Source organism: Pristiophorus japonicus, chromosome 5 (genome assembly GCF_044704955.1).
Source record: "Pristiophorus japonicus isolate sPriJap1 chromosome 5, sPriJap1.hap1, whole genome shotgun sequence".
In the NCBI taxonomy this organism is placed as follows: Eukaryota; Metazoa; Chordata; class Chondrichthyes; family Pristiophoridae; genus Pristiophorus; species Pristiophorus japonicus.
The window spans coordinates 105364321-105376478 of NC_091981.1; the positions used below are offsets into that span (position 1 = coordinate 105364321).

The 12158-nt window shown below is 42.7% G+C and overlaps 1 protein-coding gene across 4 annotated transcripts in view; it reads right to left on the reverse strand.

The window, feature by feature from the left end:
• Positions 1-1072: 1072 nt before the first annotated feature.
• jazf1b (JAZF zinc finger 1b) overlaps positions 1073-12158 on the reverse strand; it is a 447675-nt gene continuing 436589 nt past the window's right edge. For all 4 annotated transcript variants that reach the window (XM_070880824.1, XM_070880823.1, XM_070880828.1 and 1 more), the window contains one exon: positions 1073-1869. In XM_070880824.1, the coding sequence (XP_070736925.1) occupies positions 1693-1869 (177 nt within the window). In that variant the 3' untranslated portion in view covers positions 1073-1692. The remainder of the gene's footprint in view (positions 1870-12158) is intronic.

The following is a 12158-nucleotide window of genomic DNA, read 5'->3' on the forward strand; positions in this document are numbered from 1 at the left end:
ACTGCCACAAGGTAGAAGTAAATACTTGTAAAATGTAATTATAGTAGTTATTTATCACAAATTTACATGCATTGATGACAAGTTTATGAGTGTTTCAACTTATCTAAAATGCTGTTTCCATTTTCTCTGTATGGAGCAGAACCAAGAAGGGCACAGACTATTCTGATCTCCTGCCAATAAGCCAATAAGACTGGAAATTTATCCTTGCTCTACACGTAAAACACTTTACCATCTGTGAGGCTAGAATGGCAAACATTGTTCACATGCAGCATAGTGATATCACGTGGAAAGCTAAACAAGTACAAATGGAATGCAGTGAGTTTCGGTAACAAGGCATTGATGAGCTTATTAATTCAAGAGAAATTCACAAAAAATACAGTAACCATGAGTAGGAGATTTAACATTAAAAAAAAATCCCATAACCATCTCTTTAACATGCTTTGTCCTTGCAACCACAGGCACATGCAAGTACAGTGGTTGCAGGTATTGGCAACACACAAACATTTAACACTACTTGCAACAGGTAACTACAAAGTGCTTATAAACTTCATCGATTGAGATGAAGAAGTTCAGTTCCACATAACAGAACAACATATTCAAAGTGGTATACAACAAGAAAATTATTAATTTTAATATCATAACAAATTACCAAGAAAGCAACTATTTCCTGGAGGGGGAAAATTTAAAAAAAGATATATACAGGGTAAAATGTTATTAAAAAAGTAATGTGCAAATCCCCTGCACATTTCCCCTCTGGTTTAATAATTTTAATAAGGATTTGTAAATTTGTAGCTTTACATGCAGCAGATACGTCAACATATTTCCCACACTAATGTATCTTTACTGTACTAAACATCCACAAAATTACTCCACACTGACATTTACAATGCTTGTTGATGTGAAGTAAAAGATTGCAGTGATGTCTGTAGCACATTCTGAATGAGTTACAGACACTGGGGTGAATCTTAACATATGCCGATATTGTAAAACGGATGATATCAAATGGGCTGCACGTTATACATCACTCCCAATTTTCATTTCCTTTGCAATCAATGGATAGGAAAATTGGGAGCGATCTATTATGGGCAGCCAATCAGATATCACCTGTTCTACACTATTGGCATACGTTAAAATTACCCCCACTACATCTTCCAAATACTCAGAAGCATTTTACATCTCACAGGGTCCACTTTGGTCAGCCAGCTTTAGGGTTACAAAACTAGGTAATAAAATTATAAGTTAAAAAAAGAACAAGTTGAAGATACAACAGCTTTAAAATAAGTCAATGTATTCACCGCATATAAACATACTGAAATGTGAACATTGACAGTATGCAAATTTGAGGAAATAATTTCAAATAACTTTACTTTTAGCACCTTATGTAGTAACAATGGATTATAGGTACTGTGAGCAGATGTACATGTGTACAAAAACATGTACTCTACAGTCCAAAGATACATCATTCTAAAAGATACAAACAATTTTAAGCATGCACTTAAAAAGGCTGAAATTACTAGTGTTTGAAAGGCTGCTGAATCCATCCTATAGACAAGAGGATGTTTCAGTTAGCAACTGCTGGTGATGCTTTGGATTGTTGGTATTGTCCAGCCAGCACAGATACATACATACTATATATAATACATATATATCATATACACACATACATACACACACATACATTTTTGTTTGTTTTTACTGCTGAATTTTTCTGATGATCTCAGCAGACACCGGCGGGTGGAAATTGATAGTGTGATGCCTCAGACCCTGCGCAGTCTTGTAGCTCTTCCCACAACGGCATTTAAATGGCTTGCGGACACGTATCTGAGTCCGATGGCCATTCTTTGCATGGTATTTTATACCATTTACATTCTGTCAAGGAAACAAAGGCAGAATTAAGTTATAACACAATATAAAAATGCACAAATACAATTAAGGTTGAGTAAACAAACCGTTCAAAATTATTTTGATTCACTCATGGGTGATTTATTAAAAAAGATAAATTCCAGTATCATCCCAAATTAAAATGCTTTGATTGATCTACTTAATGACTACATTTAAATCTCCCATAATTTTAACTCGGCTTTTCCCCTAAATTTTTCTTCAGCTGTCAAACATTTTCATGTTTATCTACATATGAAGATTGATTGCAATACATCTCTCCAATGAAAATAAATGTATTTAATTTACTGAATTATTGTTTTTAATATTGGTATCGCGTTAATGGCAAGAAGAATGCCAAACATGTTTATATTCACCAAAATGAATAAAACAGTACGGTGAGAGTTTACAAAATAAATACAGCAACAGGAATATATCAAAAAGGTTCATAAAACCTATATTCTCTGGAGTTTAGAAGAATGAGAGGTGATCTCATTGAAACATAGAAAATTCTGAGCGGGCTTAACAGGGTAGATGCTGAGAGGTTGTTTCTCTGGCTGGAGAGTCTAGAATTTGGGGTCTTAGTCTTAAATGGCCAACCCCTTATCCTGAGACTGAGATGGGGAGAGTTGTGAATCTTTGGAATTCTCTACCCCAAAAGGCTGTGGATGCTCAGTCTTTGAGTATATTCAAGGCTGAGATCGCTAGATTTTTGGATGCTAGGGGAATCAAGGGATATGGAGATAAGACGGAAAAATGGAGTTGAGGTCAATGATCAGCCATGATTGTATTGAATGGGCTCGAGGGGTCGTATGGCCTACTACTGCTCCTAATTCTTTTGTAAAACCTGAAATAAAAACTAAGATTTACTACAGGTATAAACCACCTTTCCCTGTTACAATTAAATGCTAATATTTAAAGACTGATGACACTTTGATAAACACTTGAAAGTTTTCATCACTGATCAAACAGGATGGTGTGCATGGACATAGTATATTGCCTGGCACTGGAAAGTGTGCAAAAAAGATTTACAAGGATGACACGAAGAACTGCGAGGTTATACTTTTCAGGAAAGGTTGAACAGGTTGGGTCTCTTGTCTCTTGCAAAGAGAAGACTTATTGGTAACCTAATTGAGGTCTTTAAAATTCTGAAAGGTTTTGATAGAGTAGACACAGAGACCTGAATTTTAATGCAGAGGTGGTTTTGGAGCAGGGCGGTGGAGCTGGGGTGGGAGAGCTCTGAAGCGATTGGAAAACCCGGGAGAGGAGTGACCGCATAGGGGCCGGCTGGACGACCATGGGGAGAGCTACAGGAGCAGGGAAGGGCGGGAACAATCGGGTGCTAGGAGCATCACGAGGAGGGGTCAGGTGAGCATTGGATGGATGGAGGAGCAGGAGGGGTTGAGGTGGGGGTTAGGGAACGATCGGTGGCTTGAGGAGCGGGGCAGTGAGTTGGAGGCCCTTGTTGGCGGGGGAGGGTCGTCTCCAATCACGGGGGGAGGAGGTTAGGAAGGAACGCTGGATCCAGGAGCTAAGTGTAAAGGCACTTACCGCCTGGATCCAGCAGTACTCGCCTTACTTTAGCAGTTGGCTTTCACCCTAACCCAACCAGCTAAAGTTAAATTCAAAATGGAGGTTAAATCAGAGGCTTCTGGCCCCGTTATAATATTTAATGGGCGACCCACCTCTCTCCTGGGAACGGGTTGGCTGCCTGTCCCCCACCGCCATTAAAACCGAAAGTGAGCGTGTTGGAGGTGGGTTCTGGTCGGGATTCAGATTTTTAACACTTTAACTTCCAACACCACTTTTTTTTTAAGGTTAAAATTCCTCCCGAGAGTGTTTCTACTTATGGGGAAGAGGAAAACTAGAGGCCATCAATATAAGATAGTCACCAAGAAATCAAATAGGAAATTTAGAAGAAACTTCTTTACCCAGAGAGTGGTGAGAATGTGGAACTCGTTACCGCAGTGAGTAGTTGAGGCAAATATTATAGCTGCATTTCAGGGGAGGCTAGATAAGTATGAGGGAGAGGGAATAGAGGGTTATGCTGATAGTTAAATGAGGAAAGATGGGAGGAGGCTTGAGTGGAGCATAAACGTCGGCAAAGACTAGTTGGGCTGAATGGACTGTTTCTATGCTGTATATTCTGTGTAATTGCCAGATTTTATAAACAAGCACAAATCATTCCAGCACTTTAAATCTAACATTAACTTGTGAAATAAAAACAGAAAATGCTGTTAATACTCAGCAGGTCTGGCAGCATCTGTGGAGAGACAAACAGAGTTAACGTTTCAGGTCAATGACCTTTTGTCAGAACTGGAAATCAGTAGTATTTTGCTTTGTACACATTAACTTGTGTTCACAATGGTTTTGTAGATCTGCCAAAACAGAGTTTACCACAAACAAAATATACCAGTGTGGCTGAACACTCCTGCTCTTTCATTATCCACAAGCAACGTTTAAACAAATTCTCCCTATAAGACCCTTTCAAAATAGCACTTACCTGGGTCTGGATTCTTACAGCAGACTGGTTTGCCAGAGACCACAAGGGCCATAGTTGGGCCTGTGGTTAAAATGGCGTGCACGTTTTGACACATTCATTTAAATTAGGCCCCCACTCCTCTGGTGCAGGTGACCTTCCCGTGCCTGAAGCCAAGTAAATGGTGGGGAGGGTTAGATGAGAGCGGGAACAGCGAACCCATCTCACCATCGTCACCCCGTCCCCACCCCTGCTGGGTGAAGGCCGGAGTGTTTAAAAACTGGCCCTATAGTGTGAAGCTGCAATTCTAATCCAGTGGCTAGTGATCACTAGTCAAGGAAAATTTGTCTTGCACAGCTTTGAATATAGAAAATTGAGGAGTGATATGATCAAGGTGTGTTAAAACGATTTGATAGGATAGGTATAGAGAAACTAGTTCCTCTGGTGGAGGAAATCAAGAACAAGGGAACATAATATTAAAATTAGATCCAGGCCATTCAGTAGTCAAATCAAGAAGCACATTTTCACTCAAAGGGTAGTAGAAATCTGTAATTCTCTCCTCAGAAGGTTGTGGATGCTGCGACAATTGGAGCTTTCTGGACTGATATATATAGATTTTTTGTCAGGTAAGGATATCATGGGATATGGCGCAAAGACAGGTAAATGGAGTTGAGGTGCTGATCAGACATGATCTAATTGAATGGTGTAGCAGGCTTAAGGGGCTGAATGGCCTACTCCTATGTTCCCTTTTGCTCTTCTGTAACCGTAATATATTACCATGCTTGCTTTCTCACTTTTACTTTAGCCAACCCTGGACCAGAATTTGCTGGAGGAGTGCATCTAATTGCATCTGCTATTAGTTAGACTTGCCCTTGCACGTATATGTTTTGAAATTTTTTTGCGTGGCAAGCTGCTGAAAGTGCGAGCTGATAACAGCACAGCAAGGGAAACAGGGCATGTGGGACCTGAGTGAACGGGGCAAGCAACTGTGTATCGCCTTAACCAATCAGATTGAAGGATTGTGAAATTAACAGTACAAGGATTGAAGGAAATGTAAATCAGAATGGGTGAAATCAATTTCAAATCAAGTACAGAAAGAGAAAAAAGGGAGGGAAAGAAAGATTGAATTAAGGAGAGAAAAAAAGAAACAGAAAGGAAAAGTTAAAAAAATTAATTAAAAATTTTACGGCCTAGAAATTCAATAAAGCCCGAAAACTGGCGGTACCACTGCAGGCCAATGTTAACACCCACCTGTAGACAGAGCGCAGGCAAAACTGCTATTTTGGTGCTGCCTGCTGATTTAAATGATCACAGTGCAGAATCTACCATGCAATGCACTCTTTCAGGTGGTACAGAGGAGGAGGCTGAAGGTCAGGTCGAAACTGTGCAGTGTTATCAGGAAATTGCGATTTATGAAAGTGAAGTTCAATGTTTCTACTGTTTTGTGGGTTGACAGAGAGGGTATGCAAGATAAATCAATACCTAAAAATACACTAATCTGCCAGATTTAAAAGACTGCAACCTGCAGTTTAACTGAAATCTATGTTTAATTCTACTGCTGACATGCTCAAATATTTAGCCAGCTAATTTGTCAAGTACAATTATTAATCAACAAAAGTCATCATTAATTGATTAAATGACTGCAATTTGGGTGGAATCATTCCAACAGCTTAAGGTTCCAAATACTTGAAGTTAGGAAAATTCATGCTACATATGTCATAAGATTTCTGATTACTTCTGGTTATTTCTGATCATCTGCTGCAAATAATGTCAACATTATTTGAAACAGTAATCAATGAGGAATGCAAACCTGCCACAGATCCTGAGTTTGGTGGGGCTGCACATACTCTGCATAGTTATTGAGATCTATAGATCGCCTCCGCTTTCTCCCTGGTCGACGCGAAGGCAACCGGCTGCATGCACGGGCGTGCTTTAAAAAGGGCATTAAAAGGAGCGGCGACTTCCAAAATCGTTCAGCCTGTGTCAATTTGGTGCTGCACATCGACTGAAATCACGCTCTCGATCATTAAAATATTTGAGGTGAGCACAGACAACGATGTTCAGTTTTGGTCTCCGAGTCTGAGGAAGGACGTTCTTGCTATTGAGGGAGTGCAGTGAAGGTTCACCAGACTGATTTCTGGGATGGCAGGACTGACATATGAGGAGAGACTGGATCGACTGGACCTGTATTAGGATGAGAGGGGATCTCATAGAAACGTATAAAATTCTGACAGAACTGAACAGGTTAGATGCAGGAAGAATGTTCCCGATGTTGGGGAAGTCCAGAACTAGGGGACATAGTCTTAGGATAAGGGGTAGGCCATTTAGGACTGAGATGAGGAGAAACTTCTACACTCAAGAGAGTTGTTAACCTGTGGAATTCCCTACCGCAGAGAGTTGTTGAAGCCAGTTCATTGGATATAATCAAGAGGGAGTTAGATATGGCCCTTACGGCTAAAGGGATCAAGGGGTATGGAGAGAAAGCAGGAACAGGGTATGAGGGAATGATCAGCCATGATCATATTGAATGGTGGTGCAGGCTCGAAGAGCCGGATGGCCTACTCCTGCATCTATTTTCTATGTTTCTATGTTTCTTTGGTAGCGCTGCCTAATTATGGCGGTCGCTGCGTTTCGTGCCGCAAGTGGGTGGAAGCGAGGCGGCCACCATTTCTTCTTCAAAACTGGCCTTGAATTCTAGCCCCACATTTTTAAACCATCCAACAATCAAAACCTGAAGGAATGAGAATCCACACGTAATAGTTAATTTTGAATGCCAGAGGGGTTGACTGGCAGTAATTAAAACTTATCATGCCGTTAATAAGGTACTTAGACTGAAATGGACAAGACTTGACTTTCTGTGGTGAGATTAATTCATATCTGCCGTGCAAATACGGCAACCTCAAAACTATTTCATAGCGAGTGGTTACGATCTGGAATGCACTTCCTGAAAGGGTGGAGAAGGAAAATTCAATCGTGGCTTTCTAAGGATAAGTACCTGAAGAAAAAAAATTGCAGGGCTATGAAGAAAGGGTGGGAAAGTGGGACTAGCTGTAGTGCTCTCACAGAGAGCTGGCATGGGCTCGACGGGCCAAGTGGCCTCCATCTGTGCTGTAACCATTCTATGATTCTATTTAATGCATTTCAATGATGAAGCAAACAGCGAGATGCTGTTTTCGCAAAGTTAACAGCAGAGTGGCACGACTCGGCCAGCAACTTTTGAATATTTGAGTTTAACCGTGCATCTGCCCCTCACCTGAAGTTGCTGTAGAGCTTAAGCATAAATAATGGCGAGCACAATTAACCTCATTGTTATTTTGATAGGAAAATCTGGGCTATTATTTGAACAAGTGTGTTTGAGTTGCTACTCATCATCAGCATAGGCAGTCCCTCAGAATCGAGGAGGACTTGTTTCCACTCTTAACATGAGTTCTTAGGTGGCCGAACAGTCCAATATGAGAACCATAGTCCGTCACAGGTGGGACAGATAGTCATTGAAGGAAGGGGTGGGTGGGACTGGTTTGCCGCACACTCTTTCTGCTGCCTGCGCTCGATTTCTGCATGCTCTCGGCGATGAGACTCGAGGTGCTCAGCACCCTCCCAGATGCACTTCCTCCACTTAGGGCGGTCTCTGGTCAGGGACACCCAGGTGTCAGTGGTGATGTTGCACTTTATCAGGGATGCTTTGAGAGTGTCCTTGTAACGTTTCCTCTGCCCACCTTTGGCTCGTTTGCCATGAAGGAGTTCCAAGTAGAGCGCTTGCTTTGGGAGTCTTGTATCAGGCATGCAAACAATGTGGCCTGCCCAGCGGAGCTGATCAAGTGTAGTCAGTGCTTCAATGCTGGGGATGTTAGCTTGGCCGAGGACGCTGATGTTGGTGCGTCTGTCCTCCCAGGGGATTTGTAGGATCTTGCAGAGATATCGTTTATGGTATGTCTCCAGCGATTTGAGGTGTCTGCTGTACATGGTCCATGTCTCAGCCATATAGGAGGGCAGGTATTACTACAGTCCTGTGGACCATGAGCTTGGTTGCAATTTTGAGGGTCTGGTCTTCAAACACTCTTTTCCTCAGGTGGCTGAAGGCTGCACTGGCGCACTGGAGGCAGTGTTGAATCTTATCATTAATGTCTGCTCTTGTTGATAAGAAGCTCCAGAGATATGGGAAATGGTCCACGTTGTCCAGGGCTGCGCTGTGGATCGTGATGACTGGGGTGCAGTGCTGTTTAGCGAGGACAGGCTGGTGGAGGACCTTTGTCTTACGGATGTTTTGCGTAATGCCCATGCTTTCGTACGCCTCAGTAAAAACGTCGGCTATGTCCTGGAGTTCAGCCTCTGTATATGTGTAGAAGCAGGCATCGCCCGTGTTCTGTAGCTCGACGACAGAGGTTGGGGTGGTCTTGGACCTGGCCTGGAGACGGCGGAGGTTGAACAGGTTCCCACTGGTTCTGTAGTTTAGTTCCACTCCAGCGGGAAGGTTGTTGACTGTGAGGTGGAGCATGGCAGCGAGGAAGATTGAGAAGAGGGTTGGGGCGATGATGCAGCCATGTTTGACACCGGCGATAACAGTGCTAACAGCTTCCTTTGTGAAGCAGGAAATAATGAAGAATTTTATTTGTGCTCATATCTTGCAGATTGGCTTAGCTTGGTGATGTGTTTCTTGGGCAGAGTGTTGTCCAATTGTACAATCGTTCAAAAAGTGAACGTACTCAAAATTGATACTGGCTCGGATTTTGCGGTGGTAATGATGGCGAAACTGTCAATGTTTGCCGTCGTCATTCCTCTGAAAATGCCAATTTCTGGAGTCAGCGCATGCGCAGTTAAACACGGAAATCCAGAAGTTGCTGTCGATCATTCCCTGCTCCTCCACAGATTGCGTCGTGGAACTCCCCAGAGCTGTCAATTAAAATCAGTTCCTGAGGAAAATGTCCCGTATTACGCTGGAATGTCGCTGTTAACCTCCCACCCGCCGAAAAGGTTAAGCCTGTTGAAAGAGGTGTAACTGGGATTTTAACGGTGTATTGACTGTTGAACAACCGTTCTGGCCCTGAGAAACTAATTTTATAGTTGTGGAATGTCAAATTGTTCCATTAATTCAGGTACAAACATCCCGAATCCGGCTGTCCGAAAACTGGAATTGTCCGAAAACCGGACATTTTTGAGATGGCCAAGATGGCGAGGGACGAGGAAACCGGTAAAAACCGGTGGAAAATGCAGCATCTGGGGTCCGCGGGTGGCGAGAATAGGTGGACGGCGAGGTGCGCCAATAACGAGTTCCGAAATCCGGCAAAGTCCGAAAACCGGCACGGTCTTGGTCCGAGGTTGCCGGATTTCAGATGTTGTACCTGTATGACAAAAGTTAGATGGCTCTGGATATCATTTTTTTAAAAGTTTGTTGATAGTATTAAGGTAGAAACTGAAATATTATGTGTATGTTCCAATCTTTATTTCGCTATCTGTAAAATATATAAAAAGCAAATTATAATCTGTGCATTTTACTTCTGGTTTGCTGTCTGAGAATTCTTCAATGTGATTAGCTGCTTAGCTTACTTGATGACATCACTTGCTGAATGCTGGAGATTTGCTTGGTTGGGCGCCAGATTCAAACAATTGTTGGGAAGCTGAAATCCACACCACAGATTGTGACCAGCTTTCTTTAAGTTCATTGGGGAGCACCGTCGCTTTGCCGCTGACCTCAAATTCTGGGCCAATATTTAGTTATTTATTTTATTTGTTCCTGGGATGTGGGCTTGCTGGCAAGGCCAGCATTTAATGCCCATCCCTACTTGCCCTTGTGAAGGTGATGGTGAACTAGTTTCTTGAACTGCTGCAGTCCAATTTTTTGAGGATGTAACTAGTAGAGTGGACAAGGGGGGAGCCAGTGGATGTGTTGTATTTAGACTTTTAAAAGGCTTTTGACAAGGTCTCACAGAAGAGATTTGTGTGAAAAATTAAAGCACATGGTATTGGGGGTAATGTATTGACGTGGATAGAGAACTGGTTGGTAGACAGGAAGCAAAGAGTAGGAAAAAACGTGTCATTTTCAGAATGGCAGGCAGTGACTAGTGGGGTGCCGCAAGGTTCAGTGCTGGGACCCCAGCTATTTACAATATACATTAATGATTTAGACGAAGGAATTGAGTGTAATATCTCCACGTTTGTAGATGACACTAAGCCTGGTGGTACTGTGAGCTGTGAGGAGGATGCTAAGAGACTGCAGGGTGATTTGGACAGGTTAAGTGAGTGGGCATAATGTATGCGGTATAATGTAGACAAATGTGAGGTTATCCACTTTGGTGGTAAAAACAAGGCGGCAGATTATTACCTGAATGGTGACAGATTAGTAAAAGGGGAGGTGCAACGAGACCTGGGTGTCATGGTACATCAGTCATTGAAAGTTGGCATACAGGTACAGCAGGCGGTGAAGACAAATGGCATGTTGGCCTTCATAGCGAGAGGATTTGAGTATAGGAGGTCTTACTACAGCTGTACAGGGCCTTGGTGAGGCCACACCTTGAATATTGTGTACAGTTTTAATCTCCTAATCTGAGGAAGGACATTCTTGCTATTGAAGGAGTGCGGTGAAGGTTTACCAGACTGATGCCCGGGATGACAGGACTGACATATGAATAAAGACTGGATCGACTAGGCTTATATTCAATGAAATTTAGAAGAATGAGAGGGGATCTCATAGAAACATATAAAATTCTGACGGAATTGGACAGGTTAGATGCAAAAAGAATGTTCCCTGTGTTGAGGAAGTCCAGAACCAGGGGTCACAGTCTAAGGATAAGGGGTAAGCCATTTACATAGAAACATAGAAAATAGGTGCAGGAGTAGGCCATTCGGCCCTTCTAGCCTGCACCGCCATTCAATGTGTTCATGGCCTCAACAACTTTCTGTGGTAGAGAATTCCACAGGTTCACCACTCTCTGGGTTAAGAAGTTTCTCTTCATCTTGGTCCTAAATGGCTTACCCCTTATCCTTAGACTGTGACCCCTGGTTCTGGACTTCCCCAACATTGGGAACATTCTTCCTGCATCTAACCTGTCTAAACCCATCAGAATTTTAAACGTTTCTATGAGATCCCCTCTCATTCTTCTAAATTCCAGTGAATACAAGCCCAGTTGATCCAGTCTTTCTTGATATGTCAGTCCCACCATCCCGGAAATCAGTCTGGTGAACCTTCGCTGCACTCCCTCAATAGCAAGAATGTCCTTCCTCAAGTTAGGAGACCAAAACTGTACACAATACTCCAGGTGTGGCCTCACCAAGGCCCTGTACAACTGTAGTAACACCTCCCTGCCCCTGTACTCAAATCCCCTCGCTATGAAGGCCAACATGCCATTTGCTTTCTTCACCGCCTGCTGTACCTGCATGCCAACCTTCAATGACTGATGTACCATGACACCCAGGTCTCATTGCACCTCCCCTTTTCCTAATCTGTCACCATTCAGATAATAGTCTGTGTCTCTGTTTTTACCACCAAAGTGGATAACCTCACATTTATCCACATTATACTTCATCTGCCATGCATTTGCCCACTCACCTAACCTATCCAAGTCACTCTGCAGCCTCATAGCATCCTCCTCGCAGCTCACACTGCCACCCAACTTAGTGTCATCCGCAAATTTGGAGATACTACATTTAATCCCCTCGTCCAAATCATTAATGTACAGTGTAAACAGCTGGGGCCCCAGCACAGAACCTTGCGGTACCCCACTAGTCACTGCCTGCCATTCTGAAAAGTACCCATTTACTCCTACTCTTTGCTTCCTGTCTGACAACCAGTTCTCAATCCATGTCA